This window comes from Cervus canadensis, chromosome 23 (genome assembly GCF_019320065.1).
Source record: "Cervus canadensis isolate Bull #8, Minnesota chromosome 23, ASM1932006v1, whole genome shotgun sequence".
Lineage (NCBI taxonomy): Eukaryota > Metazoa > Chordata > Mammalia > Artiodactyla > Cervidae > Cervus > Cervus canadensis.
Window position 1 is genome coordinate 51,604,517 of NC_057408.1, and position 17,435 is coordinate 51,621,951.

A 17,435-nucleotide genomic window follows, 5' to 3' on the forward strand; every position below is an offset into this window, starting at 1 on the left:
TTGTAGCAGATGGCCCCATAGTTAGGGCGCATGGACTTAGTTGCTCCACAGCATGTGGAATCGTCTCAGAGCAACGATCGAACTTACGTCCCCTTTGGCAGGTGGATTCTCATCCACTAACAACCAGGGAAGTCCAGGTCAACTTATTTTTTGGTTCAGTTCAAAGTAAATTACAGATACCAGTAAACTTTCTCCTGTTGCATCAAGTATTGATATCATTATGTAGAATTCAATTTTTTCTTCTGAAGTAAAATTTACCTTGAAATGCTCCCATCTGTCTTAAGTATATCTTCATTAAATGCATTTATTTTTATGGTCATATAATTCATACCAAAGTTGTGCAGCCATCACAACTAATTCTGAACGTTTTCATACTCCAAAAGAAACCCTGTACCCATTTATAGTCAATGCTGCCTCTCATTGCAATCACTGGTATACTTTGGATAGTTGTTAATCTACTTCACTTGTGTTTCTCAGGGATTTCAATTAACATTTTAAACAGTCCACTTTGGATAAATGCCAGTTTAATATCAATAATGCACAAAAACTTTGTTTCTATATAACTTTATTCCCCTCTCCTTTGTATTATTATTTTCATATAAACGATGACATTATACCTTATAACCCTGTCAATACAGTTTTACAGTTAGTGCTTTAAATAGCTGTTTTTTAAATCAGATTGGCAGAGAGTTGTAAAGAATACACTGTCCTTTTCTATTTATATAGTTACCTCTACTTTATTCTTTATTTTTTCTGGTATTCAGATTACTTCCTGAAGTCTTTCCAGTTTGTTCAGCAGACTCTTCTTCAGTAGCTATTTCATAGCAGATGTGCTAATGACAGATTCCCTCAGGTTTTATCTGTCAGTGTCTTAATTTCCCCTTCAGTTTTGAAGGCTACTTGTGCTGAATAAAGAGTTCTTGGTTGACAGTCTTTTTCTGGCAATACTTCAAATATGTTAACCTACTGTCTTCTGATTCCATAGTTTCTGATGAGCAATCAGCTTTTAATCTTGAGTATCCCTTGTATGTGATTAGTCACTTCTCTCTTTCACTTTCAAAGTTCTCTTTTTTCCTCTGACTTCTGATACTTGGATTGTGGTATGTATGGTTTTTAAGTTGATTATATTTGGTGTTTGTTGAATTTCTTTGAGGTCTAGATGAAGATTTTCATCAAATTTGGGAAGTTTTTGGCCATTACTCAAATATTCTTCCTCTCCTGTCCTTACGTGGCTCATCTTTGTTTCATTTCTTGGACTGAATAATTTTAATCAACCTGTCTTTAAGTTCACCGATTATTTCTTCTGCCTGTTCATATCTGTTCATGAGTCACCTTATTGAAATTTCTTTTGAGGTTTTCTTTTTTTTTTTAATCCAGAATTCGTTTAGTTCTTTGTAGTTTCTGTTTTTTACTGATAGTCTATATTTGGTGAAATATTGTTTTTGTACTTTACTTCATTAGAAATAATTTATTAGTTCACTGAATGTATTTAAAATGGCTGATTTATTTTTTAAATTTTTAAAAATTGAAATATAGTTGATTTACAAGGCTGTGTTAATTTATACTGTACAGCAAAGTGATTCATTTATACATATATATATATTCTTTTTTAAAAAAATTCTTTTCCATTATGGTTTATCACAGAATACTGAATATAGTTCCCTGTGCTATACAGTAGGACCTTGTTTATCCATCTTACGTATACTGGTTTGCATCTGCTAACTCCAAACTCCCGCTCCCTCCCTCTCCCACTTTCCACCCTTGGCAATTACAAGTCCGTGCTCTATGTCTTTGAGCCTGTTTCTGTTTTATAAATGTTCATTTGTGTCATATTTTAGATTCCACATATAGGTGATATCATATAGTATTTGTTTTTCTCTTTTCTGACTTCAATTAGTGTGATAATCTCTAGGTCCATTCATGTTGTTGCAGATGGCATTGTTTCATTCTTTTTTGTGTCTGAGTAGCATTCCATTGTATATATGTACCACGTCTTTGTCATCCCTCATTTGTCAGTGGATATTTAGGTTGTTTCTGTGTCTTGGCTATTTTGAGTGGTGCTGCTGTGAGCATGGGGGTGCATGTGTATTTTTGTCCAGATATATGCTCAGGAGTAGGGTTGCCAGATCATATGGTAATATGATCTGTTTTTAGTTTTTTGAGGAAGCTCCATAATGTTTTCCATAGTGGCTTCATTAAGTGACATTCCCACCAACAGTGGAGGAGGGTTGCTTTTTCTCTACATCCTCTCCAGCATTTGTTATAAAATAGCTGACTTAAAGCTTAGTCTGGTAAGTCTAGTTAAGACCTGGGCTTTCTCTGGGACAGTTTCTACTGAGAGCTGTTTTTCCTGTGTGTAGGTCAGATTTTAATATTTCTTGGTGTGGCACATAGCTTTCTGTTTAGAACAGGATATTTAAATAATGTAGTGTGGCAGATCTGGAAATTAAATTTATCTCCCTTCCCAGGGTTTATTGGAACTTCTCTGTAGCTCAAATGGTAAAGAATCTGTCTGCAATGAGGGAAACTTGGGTTCAATTCCTGGGTCAGGAAGATCCCCTGGAGAAGGGAATGGCAATCTGCTCCGGTATTCTTGCCTGGAGAATCCCATGGACAGAGAAGCCTGGTGGGCTACAGTCTGTGGGGGTCGCAAAGAGTCAGACAGGACTGAGCGACTTAACAAGCACGCACACCCATGACTTACTGTTCCTTTTGTCTTTTTGTTGCTTGTGTAGTGACTTCCCTAGACTAATTCTGTAAAACCTGTATTCTTTATATTGTGCTGCCTCTGAAGTCTCTGCTCAGTTAATCTAATGGTCAGTTGATGACCAGACATTTTTCTTAAGTGTCTGGAACCATTGAGTCTTCCAGCTCTTGCCAAGGGGTTCTGTGTGCACATGGGCCATGTTTTTAATGTTCCTACAGGAAGTGGACTGCTCTGCCTTAGCTTGTAAGTCTTGCTTGCACTGAATATCAAAGTCAGCCATAAATGAGAGATTAGGGCCTTCTCAGTACTTTCTTGAGTATAGATACAGTCCTGAATAGGAGTGTGATCTTCTTGATTCTCGTGAATGTGTTGGAGCTTTTCAAAACCACTATGGACCTCCCATCCTCCAGCTTTTCCTTCTAAATTTTTGGCCAGATTTGTGTTTTTTTTCCAACTGTTTTCATTGCCTCAGTCAGCTATGATGATAAACATCTGCCCCTGATTGCTTCTGACAAATGACCTAGGGAAAATGCTTTTCACACTGAGCAAGTTCTGAGTTAGGTCAAATAAAGGCAAACCCTGCAAGTGGAGGTTTCTAGGGTACTGTCAGATCCAATAATGGCAGTTCTATGGGGAAGGAACTTCTGGGAAACTCCAAACTTATTCCAGCGACTCCTAGGCTGTCAGTTTTCACCATGACTGCAGGGCTGTTGGTTTCCAAGGCTTCTGTAGAGCTGGTGAGAGGGAAATGGGATAGGGTATGTGAAAACATAACAGAGGTAGCAGTTTTTACCAAAGACTCATCGATGTGTCTTAAATAACCACTCCTTGGATTATTGGTAAGACATTAATATTTGTGGAGGTTTGAGAAAGTTGATTTTGACAATTTTTTCAGTTATTGTTTTTGCTTTTAACAAAGTGGATTTTCATAGGTTCTTAATGTGCCATTCTGGAAGTGATCATCCAATTAACTGGGTTTTGACGAGTGTGTAGTACACTTGTGTAATCCAAACCCCTAAGATACAGAACATTACCTGGATATAGGAAATTTGCTCATGAATGAGGCACTGTTAGTCATTGCCTTATAAATTAAGTTAGGTACCTAAGGACATTGTTGTATTACTGTTTTTTCATTTAATCTATTTTGTGGAAGAAAGGTGACATTAGTTAGGTCACTGGGTGGCCATAATTCAGGTGTGTGTTGGATCAGTGCTACTTTCTGCACCATCAACTTGCTCAGTAATTGAAACGCTCTCAACTCAAGTCAACCATTTTTGGGAAAATAAAAATAGCATGCCACATGGCTCACTTCCCATGCCATTTTTAGGTTGTAGAAATGGACTTCTAACAGGATTTTCCCTAAAGAAAAAGCTCCTTTGTCTTCAGTATTTTTCTGCGATGAAGATGATATTTCAAGTAGATATTTGCATTTAGTTGAATTTAGAGAATGAGAATGTAACATGTAGCCACCCTACTTTGATTTGGTTATTTTCATTGTGTCTCACAGGTACATTCCAGAGCTCAGTTAGGGATATGTGGCCATTTGTCACTTTTGTGAAGATGAAGCTGTCTTCATTGAACCTGATTTTTTTTTCCCCCCCGTCGGTAGATTTGAGATAGTGAGATATAAATATACATATGTATAGTCACTCTGCCATATTTCCTGGCAATCACTTGCATTGTTTTTAGTTTCTTTTTACTAATTTGATCATCTCTTCTATTCCTTTTTCTTACTTTCTAAAATTTTTATGACATAGTCTCATAAAGATTTTGCTTCTGTTTTCTAATGTGTCCTCTTATATTGAATCAAGAATAAGAGTGAGATATTTTCTGAGATTCTTCTAGACTGTGATATAAATTTATTTTGAAGGCGGCAACTTTAAGTTCTTCAGAGGAACTACTTCTGTGATGCAAAATTGTTTCTTAAGGTCTTGAATTATATTTATGCTTGTATTTCTCTTCATGAAGGGAGATTTATATTTCCCTTGAGTTTGAGCATAGGAATTTTCTGGACTCATTTACACAAGTATAAAACTTATTGGAAATTACTATTTTTGGCCTTATTTGTTATAATAGGGTTTTTGCTTAGGTTGGGCTTACTGCCTGGTCATTATGAATGTCCTTTTCTAATCAGTGAACAGAATTCCTTAGTTTTGAATCAGATTAAGTATGTATATATTGTTTTATCTCTGAGTTGCCCCATCCCAAACTTTTGATATACTTTCCCATATGTGTTTTAAGGAGAATGTTTAGGGGAGGGTATTTTCAGCTTATTTGCTAGAAGTATTGTTACAGTAATTAAAGTCTTTGAACCTATTTAACTGTTTTTTTAGTAGACAGTATGTTCATAGAATTTAATTAGCTATAATTCTTGATTTATGACAGTATATCAATTCAAAACATTTACTTTTAAAGTTTATTTATTGAAACATTTAATAAGCTGAATAGCCAGAATTTGCCCCCAATCTGATAAGTAGAATATTTCCTGTGACTTACTTCTGTGTCCTCCTCACTTACTCTACCTATTCCTCCACCAAAGTTAACAAGTATTTTGCATTGTTTTTGTTTCCTTTTTTATTAGTGAAATGTGTATATCTAATTTTCCTTGTTTTTGATAATACAAAACATAATCATACTGTATGTTGACCTACAAGGGACTTGCATTTTCATTTAGTGTTAGATTACTAAGATTTTTTACTTGTGTGGGGTCTGTAGTTCATTCATTTTCACAACTGTGTAATCTTTTGTGTACACCAAAAAGAAATCTCACTGTATTTATCGTCTCCAGTCAGAGGCATTTGACTTTCTCCCCCGATTCTTAGCAGTTGCTGGCAGTATTATCTTATGCATGCACTGTGTGTGGAGTGTTCTGTTATGTATGTTTCCTGGTCCAGATCTACATAAGCTGTTAGGTGAATACCTAGGAGGGAATTTGTAGGTTATAAAAATGAATGTTACTTACAAAGTAGTGGTGAATTATTTTCCAAATTGATAAATTATAATTTATACTTTAAACCACTTAATAAAAGTTTGATAAAACTCACTGGGGAAACCATTTGGGTCTGGTCTGTTTTTTGTGAGAGGAATTTTTAACTGTTGCTTTGATTTCTCTACAGGGTTATAAGTATATTTTGGCTTTCCACTATTGATTTAGTGTTGGTGCATTCTGTTTTTACTAGAAATTACTCCATTTCATTAAATTTTCAATTTTATTGGCATATAGTTATTGGTAATGTTGTAAGAGCCAGTGTTTGATTTGTTTTCTGTTTTCCTGTTTTCCAATTCTTTGATTTTTTATCTTTATCATATATACCCTTCTTATTTTGGGTTTACATGCTTTTTTTGGTAGTATCTTGATGTAGAATCTTAAGAGTTTTTTTCTTTTTTTTTTTTACTTCTTTTCTAAGTTGAGTATTTTGTGTTAAAAGTTTTCTTCTCAGGATTACTTTTACTGTATCCCACAAATTTCTCTGTCATTGATTTTAGTGTAACTTTTGTTTTCCTTGCAGCTTCATTTTTTGATCCATGGATCTTTTTTGGAATGTGGTGTTCAATTTTCAAATGTTCCCAATAGATTTTCTTGCCTTTCTAGTTTAATTATAGTCAGAAAACATGCTCTATGTTGTTTCAGTTCTTTTAAATTTGTTGAGATTTGTTTTATGATGTAGGATATAATCTATATTTTGGTGAATTTTCTGTGTCCCTGAAAAGAATGTGTATTTTGCTGTGGTTGGGAGTAGTGTTCTGTAAGATTCAATTAGATTCTATCAGTGAATGATATTGTTCAGTTCTTTCTTTTCCTTGTTGATTTTCTGTGTAGCAGTGACTTAGAGAGGGGTATTGAAGAGCTCCACTTATTTGCAGGTTTGTTGATCTTCTCTTTTCAGTTTTCTGAATTTTTGCTCTGTGTATCTTTAACTTGTGTTAGTTTATGCACAATTAGGATTGTTAGAACTTTTCTGTGAACTGACCCTGTCATCATTTTATAATGCTGCTGTATGCTGTGCGTAGTCACTCAGTTGTGTCCTACTCTTTGCGACCCCATTGACTGTAGCCCACCAGGCACCTCTGTCCATAGGGCCTCTCCAGGAAGGAATACTGGAGTGGGTTGCCATCCCCTCCCCCATAATGCTGCTATGTCCCTGTAATTTCTAGCTCTGAAGTGTATTTTATGTGCTACTGTAGCCATTCCAGCTTTCCTTTGGTTCATGTTTGGTGTATCTTTTCATATCTGTTTTCTTTTAAAATACCTATATCATTATGTTTGTAATGAGTTTCTTACAGACAACATATGGTTGGGTCATTTTTAAATTCAGCCTGCCATTTTACTGTAATTATTGATACATTAGTACTTCTATTTGTTCCTTTTGTTTTGCATCTGCCTTTTCTGGGCCTTTTTGTGGTTTACTTGAACATATTTTGCTATACCATTTTCTTTATAGTGTTTTTTAATATATCCTTTATTTTTTGATGGTTGCTCCAGGGAATACTCTTAAGTATGGACATTTGCCACTTAAAGTGAATTATAGAAATTTCACCAAATTATTTAGGTATTTTAACTTTCTCCCATTGATTATTTAGTTTTAAGTGTTACTGCTACACACATTGAGAACTACATCACACAGCGTTATTTTTATTTCAGTAGTCTAATGTAATTTTAAAATCTCAAGCAGAGAAAAGTAGTCTGTTTTATTTACCTGCGTATTTGTTTCATTGTTCATTCTTCATTTCCTGGTGCTACTCTTATTGTGTGTATGTGAAATTTGCTCAGTTGTGTCCGACTCTTTGTGACTCCATAGACTTTACAGTCCTTGGAATTCTCCAGGCCAGAATACTGGAGTGGGTAGCTATTTCCTTCTCCAACTGTTTTATTAACTTTGTCTAATAGTCATATATTTCCTACAGCTTCATTGTCATTAGTATTAAATTGATAACTCTTTCTCCAACCTTTTAATCTACTGTCTCTTTATGTTTAAAGAGTTTCTTTTAGGCAGCATTTAGTTGTGTATTGAAATTTAATGATCTCTGCCCTTTAATGGAGATGCTTAGACCAATTGGGCTTCCCTTGTGGCTCGGTAAAGAATCTGCCTGCAATGCAGGAGACCTGGGTTCCATCCCTGGGTTGGGAAGATCCCCTGGAGAAGGGAAAGGCTACCCATTCCAGTATTCTGGCCTGGGGAATTCCATGGACTGCATAGTCCACAGGGTGCAAACAGTTGGACACGACTGAGCAACTTTCACTTTAACTTTCTTTAGACCAGTTACATTTAATATGATTATCAGTATGCTTGGTTACCATCTTTGTTATTTATCCCCCCTCCCCCGTTTCCCTTTTTTCTGCCTTATTTCAAATTGAGTATATGTGTATGTGTGTCTCCATTATTTCCTTAATTGATTTATTAGCTGTTATTCTGTTGTTTTACTGGTAATTAGGATTCATAGTATGCATCTTTAATTTATCACAGTTCTACTCTCTTAGCAGATTTCAGTTGCACAATACAGTGTTACTGGCTGTACTTACGATGTTATATACATTAGCTCCTCAGGGCTCCTCATCTTATTGCTGAAAGTTTGTGCTCTTTTACCAACCTCTGTTTCCCATACTCCCCAGCCTCTGTCAACCAGTTTTCTGCTCTGTTTCTATGAGTGTCTTTTTAACAGTCATTTTCTTAAAAACGTGGTAAAAATACAGCATTACATTAAAGTGTATTATTCAGTGACATTAATTATATTCAGTGTTTTACAACCGTTACCATTATGTAGTTTCAAAATTTTTTGTGTTCCCCAAACTGGAACTCTGTACCCATTAAACAATAACCCTGTATTCTCTGCCCCTCCACCTGCTGATAACCACAGTTCTACTTTCTGTCTCAGTGAATTTGCATGTTCTTGGTACCTCATTTAAGAGGAATCATACAGTATTTGTCATTTTGTTTATTTCATTTTGTCATTTGGTTTATATCACTTAGCATAATGTTTTCAAGGTTCACCCATGTTGTAGCTTTTATTAGAACTTCATCCCTTTTTATGGCTGAATTATGCCGCTATACTACGTTTTTCCATTCATAGGTTAAAGGACACTTGTCTGGTTTTTACCTTTTTTTGCATATTGTAAATAGTGTTGCTGTAAACATTCATATACAAGCATCAGTTTGAGTCCCTGAGTCAGTTTATGTTTACCCACATATTTACCATTTCTGGTAGTCTTCATTCCTTTGTTTAAATTCACAGAATAATTTTCATTTCTGAAGGTCTTTCAACAGTTTTTGTAATTCAAGATTGCTGTCAGTAAATTTTTTCAGCTTTTGAATATCTGATTAAGTCTGGATCTCTCCCTACTCTCTTTCCCCCTTTTAAAGAAATTTTTGTTGAGTATAGAATTTTAGGTTGACTCTGGTAAAAAAATTCTGCCTGCAATGCGGGAGACCTGGGTTCAATCCCTGGGTTGGGAAGATCTCTTGGAGAAGGGAAAGGCTACCCACTCCAGTATTTTTGCCTGGAGAATTCCATGAACTGTAGAGTCCATGGGGTTGCAAAGAGTCAGACATGACTGAGCAAGTTTGACTTTCGCTTTCTAAAAAATTTCAGTACATTAGAAATGCCACTCCCATTTTCTACTGACTTGCATATTTTACAATGAAAAGTCTATTGTCATTCTTATCTTTGTTTCTCAGAATATATGGTGTCTGTTTTCTCTGTCTCTTTAAGATGTTCTTTTTATTGTTGGTGTTACATACATTGTGTGTGTGTGTTGGAGCACTGTAAATATGCATACATGTTGTGTGGTTTATTTGTATATTGTGTGGGGTGTTTGTATATATGCATTGTGTGGGGGCAAGTTTATGTTTTGTTGTGTGGAGATTGAGTTTGTGTATGGCAGTTGCTTTATTGTTTGTGTGCTTTGTTTTGTAGGTCTAGTATGACACTGTTTGACCTGGTCATTGTTATCTTTATTTTGGAAATTGATACATAGGTGGAAACCTTTTATACCAATTGAAATATTTTTATCCCGTTATTTCTGTTTTTTTAATTGGTTGCAACTTTTTGTTGTTGCTTTTGAAAACACTGTTCTACGTTTTTTCTCTTTTAATATTTTAGAATTTATATGCTTATTTTCCTGGTTGTCTCTGAAATTTAAAAATGCATATTTATCTTCAGACATCTCACTTCTCCCATATTAAAGAATTTAGAGTACTTTTATCTCTAATCACTTCCTTCCCAAAGTTTTCAGTTCAGTTGCTCAGTCGTGTCCGACTCTTTGTGACCCTATGGACTGCAGTATGCCAGGTCTCCCTGTCCATCACCAAGTCCCGGAGCTTGCTCAAACTCATGTCCGTTGAGTCGGTGATGCCATCCAACCATCTCATCCTCTATCTTCCCCTTCTCCTCACACCTTCAATCTTTCCCATCATCAGGGTCTTTTCAAATGAGTCAGCTCTTTGCATCAGGTGGTCAAAGTACTGGACTTTCAGCTTCAGCATCAGTCCTTCCAATGAAAATTCAGGACTCATTTCCTTTAAGATGGACTGGTTGGATCTCTTTGCAGTCCAAGGGACTCTCAAGAGTCTTCTCCAACACCACAGTTCAAAAGCTTGAATTGTTCGGCACTCAGCTTTCTTTATAGTCCAACTCTCACACCCATACATGACTATGGAAAAACCATAGCCTTGACTAGACGGACCTTTGTTGGCAAAGTAATGTCTCTGCTTTTTAGTATGCTGTCTAGGTTGGTCATAACTTTTCTTCGAAGGAGCAAGCATCTTTTAATTTTATGGCTGCAGTCATCATCTGCAGTGATTTTGGAGCCCCACAAAATAAAGTGTCTCACTGTTTCCATTGCTTCCCCATCTATCTGCCATGAAGTGATGAGACCAGATGCCACGATCTTAGTTTTCTGAATGTTGAGTTTTAAGCCAACTTTTTCACTCTCCTCTTTCACTTTCATCAAGAGGCTCTTTAGTAGTTCTTCACTTTTCTGCCATAAGGGTGGTGTCATTTGCATATCTGAGGTTATTGATATTTCTCCCGGCAATCTTGATTCCAGCTTGTGCTTCATCCAGCCCAGCATTTATCATGATGTACTCCGCATATAAGTTAAATAAGCAGGGTGACAATATACCTTGATGTACTCCTTTCCTGACTTGGAACCAGTCTATTGTTCCATATCCAGTTTTAACTGTTGCTTCTTGACCTGCATACAGATTTCTCAGGAGGCAGGTCAGGTGGTCTGGTATGCCCATCTCTTGAAGAATTGTCCACAGTTTGTTGTGATCCACAGTCAAAGGCTTTGGTGGAGTCAGTAAAGCAGAAGTAGATGTTTTTCTGGATATTTATTTTTGTGGCTCTGCTGGTCTTTGTTGCTGCACATGGGCTTTCTGTAGTTTGAGGAGGTGGGGGCCACTCTGTAGTTGTGATGTGTGGGCTTCTCCTTGCATTGGTGTCTTTTGTTGTAGAACGCAGGTTCTAGGGCATGCGGGCTTCAGTAGCTGTGGCACACGGCCTTAGTTGCTTTGTGGCATGTGGAGTCCTCTTGGACCACGGATCAAATCTTTGTCCCCCATACTGGCAGCTAGACTCCCAGCCACTGGACCGCAAGGGAGGCTCCCAGAGTTACACTTCTGTTGTATAGTATTTCAAGTATGATTTGGAATTCCCCAAATTATATACAACATTTTTTCTAACAAAGAATTAAAAATTTTTAACATATATTTAAAAAATTAACCTGTGTACTGATAATATTATGATTCCCTTGTGTGTCAGATTGTGCTTGTAGGAACATTGCTTTAGAGCAATCTCTTAATGGCAAATTCCCTTGGTTTTTGTCTGTAAATTATTTAGCCCTAGTTCACAGTTCTTTACTGACGTTTTCTCTTGGCCCTTTGGAGATAATATTCCACCGTCTTATCCTGTTGCTATCAAAGCCTGCGAAGCCATTTATCTTCTCAGTGTTTGCTAGTTATTCTGTTTTGTTCTTAGTATTCACTGTGAAGTGGATTTCTTTTTATGTATCCTGTTTGGGCTCTTTTGGTCTGAATCTGTGGATCTATGCCTTTTAGTGATTTGAGAATATTTGCAGCTATTATTCATTCTCTCCTCTCTTTCTTGAACTACATTTAAACTTGTGTAAGATATTATCCTTTAGTTCTTTGTTTTTTAGTCCCACTTGATACTTTTCATTCTTTTTTTTTTTTCTTCCTGTTGTGTATCTGTTCTTTACAGCTGTGCCAGCTCTGTTCTCTGACCTTTCCACTTGGTGTTGTGGTTCCAGCCTTACCCCAGTTTTGTGGGTGTCTTATATTGGGAAATTGTGACCCTGGAGATCTTGACAGTATTCAGGAGAGCAGGGATGCCTGCTCTCCACGGTGGTGTTAGGCTGCAATCAGAGGCTGAGTCTCAGCTCTTCATTTGTCATGATCCATTGGAAATGAGAGGGCTTCCCTGGCGGCTCAGACAGTAAAGAATCCGCATGCAGTGCCGGAGACCTGGGTTTGATCCCTGGCTTGGGAAGATCCCCAGGAGGAGGGCATGGCAACCCACTGTAGTATTCTTGCCTGGAGAATTCCATGGACAGAGGAGCCTGGTGGGCTATAGTCCACGGGGTCACAAAGAATCAGACATGACAGAGCAGAAGCACATGAAAAGGAGAATCTCTTTGTTGTAATTCCCACTAGTCATGAGACGGTATTTTAATGAGTTTTGAATGAGTAAAGGATTTTGAAGGGAAGACTGTAGAGTTACAGATATTTGAAATTTTCTGATTTAAGAGGGCGATACCAAGAATTTTCATTTCTTAGAGTTTCCAGGCTTACTGATGCAGCTGGCCTGGGTAAAAAACTTTGAGAGCCTTTGGACTAGATGCTGTTTTGGCTTTTGGCTCTGATTCTTTTACATTTGAATAGGGGTATTATCTGGCTTGGGGATCATTTTATTAACTCTTAATAAAAGTGCTGTACCAGTTTTCTTTAGCACCCGAGTCGTTTGTTTAATACCACTGCATTAATGTAATGTTTCATTTCAGTGATCATTCAGGATACGTTCGACCACTGCCAGTACCCCGCAGTTTAAATAGTGATATCTCCTACTTTGGTGTTGGGGGCAAGCAGGCCGTTTTCTTTGTTGGACAGTCAGCCAGAGTAAGTAAAAAAGATTTCTTACAAGTGAAAGTTGGTCAAAATATTTTGAAGTTAACTGTCTAATTGTATTATTCGTTTTAAATTTTGCGAATTTAAAAGGTAATCTTTTTAATATTTAACAGATGATAAGTAAGCCTGTAGACTCCCAGGATGTTCATGAACTTTTACTTTCTAAAGAAGATTTTGAGAAGAAAGAGAAAAATAAAGAGGCAATATATAGCGGATTTATTAGAAACAGAAAGGTACAGTACATTTTAACTCATTAATTGTAAATTTTTTTTTATTATTTTTTATTTTTTGGTATTAATTGTAAATTTATACCTTGGATGGATGATGGGACAAGAACATTTTTTTTCAATCTCTAAGATACTAATGTTATTTTTAAAACTTGAAAATATGGAATTTTCAAATTAAATTTTTATTTTCTTTTAATTTTGTGAATAGCAAAAGTGATCATTTGTGTGCTTTCTCAGGCTGAAGTCTTCAGAAAATAACTTTTCCCATAAAGCCAATTCAGCTTCCTGGAAATTGTTCATAAGATTATAAACTGTTTCCTTGCTCTGAGTTTGAGTTTTTAAGTATTTATTGTATAATAATCACAGAAGTAGAAAACAGTGATTAAATTTGCATTCAAACTCTCGTTTTAATAAGTGGAATGTTAATAAATTTGAATCGTGGTGAGCACATGGTGTTTGTTGTATTACTCATTCAACTTTGAAACATTTTAAAATTTTCAAATTTTAAAACCTTTTTTAAAGGTAAAACTTAAAAAAAAATTTTTGACTCTAAAGTAAATTGTAAAAATTTTTGTAAAGAAAATAAAAATAGTCTCAAATGCCAGATAAAAGTCCTTATGATATATTTAGTTGAATTTTCTCCTAGTTTAACTTTATTGTATATTTATAGTTTGAGTTCTGACTTATTAGTATTTTGAGTACTTCTTCATCTTATAAAATATTTTGGTGCACAATATACTTCATAGTTTTATAGTATCTTTGGCTAAATTTACTATAATTTGACCATTCTGTTAGGCATTTAGCTTACTTAAAGTATTTTGTTAAAATTATGAAGACGTTGCCATTAGTTTCTTTGTGTAACATTTTATCTTAATTATAAATTTTTCTTTGTGTAGACTGTTAAAATTTTTATAGCTGTTATAAGGAATTGGAACTTATAAATACTTAGGGTGTATATTACGAAGTCACTTTTCCTAATAGTTCAGAGTGTATCTTTATCCTTGTAAGTTTTTGTGTGTACAGCGACTTACATAGTACATATATGCATACATATGCATGCAACTTTTAACATACAGACTCATAGTAAAAACAGAGAAGTTTTAAATTCTTATCCTCAAACATATCCCTCCCTCCCCCTCTCCCCTCAGCCCACTACAAACTATAGATATTCTCTGAAAGTGGGCTGAGGCCCAGGATGGTTTTACTCCCTTTTAAACACAGTGCCTTTGGGCTGAGTCAGCTGGGTTCACGCTGTATCCTAGTTTTGTTGAATGTGGACTAGCTGGGCATTGGTCCTGACCAAGTTCAGTGGTAGGTACCCCAAGCAAGGACTCAGTCCACTTTAGGGTAAGTGTTCTCGATTTGGGAGGTATTTTTAAATTCAGTGTTCATTTTTCTTTTCCCTTTTTTATATGATTCTACAGTTGGTTTAGCATTATGGTTTAGGATTCTCCTTTTTGTATGCCAGTTTAGCAGTGTCTGTAAAAGGCTCTCTGTCCTCACAACTTTGTCACACACTCAGCTGATTTGTATTTGGTGATTTTCCTCCAAAAGATTTTTGAAGCCTGTATTTGAAATTATCCAAGTGAATGTTAAAGGTTGATGTAAACTTTGTTAACTACATTTGAGGTGCATGTAATCTTATGTTCACTCTTGTAGCCGTCTGATTCTAGTCACATTACAAATGATGATGAACGATTTCTACATCATCTTATCGCAGAGGAGAAGGAAAAAGATAGCTTTACTGCTGTGGTTATCACAGGGGTACAACCAGAACACATGCAGTACTTGAAAAATTATTTCCATCTTTGGACCAGACAGTTAGCGTAAGTATTTACATTTGATGCAGGACATGTTTTTTCTTATCTTTTTTTAAGATAGAAAATATTAAAAAAAAGAAAATATTACAGATACATTGAGACCTCTTAGCTGTCTTCTTTGATCCTATCCCATTTCTTCCCTCAGCATAGGAACCATTACTCTGATGTTAGCTATCAAAATAGTTCTCTATTCTGTACATATTTACTGGTCACTTGGCTTCCCCAGGGGCTCAGTGGTTAAGAATCTGCCTGACTGTGATGCAGGAGCCACAGGAGATGCAGGTGCCACAGGAGATGCAGGTTCGATCCCTGGGTCAAGAAGATCCCCTGGAGAAGGGAATGGCAACCCACTCCAGTATCTTGCCTGGAGAAGCCCATGGACAGAGGAGCCTGGTAGGCTACAGTCCATAGGGTCACAAAGAGTTGGACACGATTAAAGCAACTTAGCATACCTGTAATATATTGGTCATTACAAATAAGAGGCCTATGCTTTTTGACAACTGTGATGACATTTAAAATAAACTTAAGAGTTTATCCAATTCAGCTAATCAATCCCAGGTCCCCCTTTTGTGCTTTTGCTATGCAGCATGGATTATAATCCATGTATTGTACTTTTTTTTTGGTCTGCCTCCCACCTTGGAATGTTTATTGTTTTTTATGCACTGTTATATCCCCAGTGTTTCCACTGTACTAACTAACATTGTAGTTGCTCAGTAAAAATTTATTGAATGAATATATTGAGTCTGTTAAAAATATGCATATGTGCTGTATGAAATGAGTAAAAATAAATCTTTGTGTATCTACTTGAGGAAAACTTTTAGAGGGTACATATTCTGTTAGATCAAATCAGAAGTATATATATTTAAGGTTGTTAAGTTTTTTCTCTGTAGTTATATGGTATAGACTGGATTGTCCATAATTTGTATTAGCCTGAATTAGTCTCACAAAAGTGGGTATGCTGTACAAAATTCATGTTTTTAAATAAGGTATCATCTCCATATTTTTTCTACTTATTCAAGGGCTGTTAAGATTCTGTTTTGGACATAAATATTAACAGTTAAAAATTTTTTTGAAGAAATAAATTTGATTTTAGGAATGCCTTTTTTCTTGAATACTGATGTTTATTGGCCCTGTAACAGAGTTTTAAATAGGACTTTGGACTGTTTATTAGCTATTTTATTATTTCTCTTAACTGAAAGAACTCTGTACATAATAACATAACATAACTCTTGTTCTTAAAAAGAATGACATAGAAGCACACACTTGGTGAGCTATTTATAGCACAGTTGCTTAATGTATGCTTGTAAACTGACGATGTTAACACTTTTGAGATGTTGGAAGGAAGATCTCAAGATTTTCAATGATTTCTTTTTATTTTAGTAGTGTTTTAAACTAGGACAATTAGTGTAATTTTGAAAAGATAAAGTTTGTATGAAGGAATATTTAATACTACTGCTTGAGGAATGATTACAGATGGGCTATGTGATATGAAGAGATGTGAATAATTTCCCCAGAGTATAATCTTTTTAAACATTTTCCAAAATAAAATAGCAAAAATTTCTGAAGTGGTAGTTTTTGATGGAATGATGCTGAATTTATTAATTTTAGGAGTATTGGCATAAGATTGTTTCATTTCTACAGGAGAAGAAAGATGAGACAGAATGATACTCTCATGTTGGAGACATAAGTTAAAGATACCCAATTGTGTATACTCCCTGATTTTTGAGTCTTTTCTAGAAAATCCCTGACAAGTAGAATTATAGCCTCTTACCTTGTAGTTTTAGTTTATTTTGGTAAAATACACTTGAAGTATGTGGGATTTGAAGTTGAAAAGACTTGGCTTGAATCTCTTCACACTCTGATTCTGTGACCGTAAGTAAATTATATAATTTTCGTGGCATTCCCAACTTCTGTATTTATAAAATGAGGGGAAATAATACCTGAATCTTATGATTGTTTTTACCATTATGTGGTTTACTGTGTTTAAAAATGCTTAATATTGTGCGTGGCGCCTAGTAGGTACTGCCAAATAGTAGTAATAAAGTTTTTTTGGTAGATTGGATGAACTGTAGTTTTATGTGAATTAAAAGTATAAAGTTACTCTTTTATATTTTAGACATATTTATCATTATTACATCCATGGTCCAAAAGGGAATGAAAAACGTATATCAAAGGAAGCTGGACCTTTCAACAACATTGATATTGAAGTAAGATAAATTCTTTCTTAAACTATTGTTAAGTATTAGGTCTGTGTTCTAGTTCCAAGTTAATCTGGATAAGAAAAGTCAATCAGTAAATAGGCAGCTTCTCTGTCCTTGTCTTTTACCAAACCATTTTTCTTGTTTGGTGTCTAAGGAAAGAGATTATTCCTAAGGTGTACTTTTCTGGATATCTTATTTACTATAGTATCTGGTTTCTATTTTCTTTGTCTTCTATAGAGATATGAACCATTACTGAATGTCATGTCTCAAAAGCAGGGAAGAAAAGACATAAATAGTTTCCCTTTTGTTCACAGAAGTCTCTTAATAAGAAAAAAATA

General features: G+C 35.5%; 1 protein-coding gene across 2 annotated transcripts in view; it reads left to right on the forward strand.

Annotated features, from left to right (window-relative positions):
* SMCHD1 (structural maintenance of chromosomes flexible hinge domain containing 1) overlaps window positions 1–17,435 on the forward strand; it is a 120,580-nt gene that overhangs the window by 19,086 nt on the left and 84,059 nt on the right. For both annotated transcript variants that reach the window (XM_043443864.1, XM_043443865.1), the window contains exons 6-9: window positions 12,726–12,840; window positions 12,963–13,082; window positions 14,736–14,902; window positions 17,013–17,103. In XM_043443864.1, the coding sequence (XP_043299799.1) occupies window positions 12,726–12,840; window positions 12,963–13,082; window positions 14,736–14,902; window positions 17,013–17,103 (493 nt within the window). The remainder of the gene's footprint in view (window positions 1–12,725; window positions 12,841–12,962; window positions 13,083–14,735; window positions 14,903–17,012; window positions 17,104–17,435) is intronic.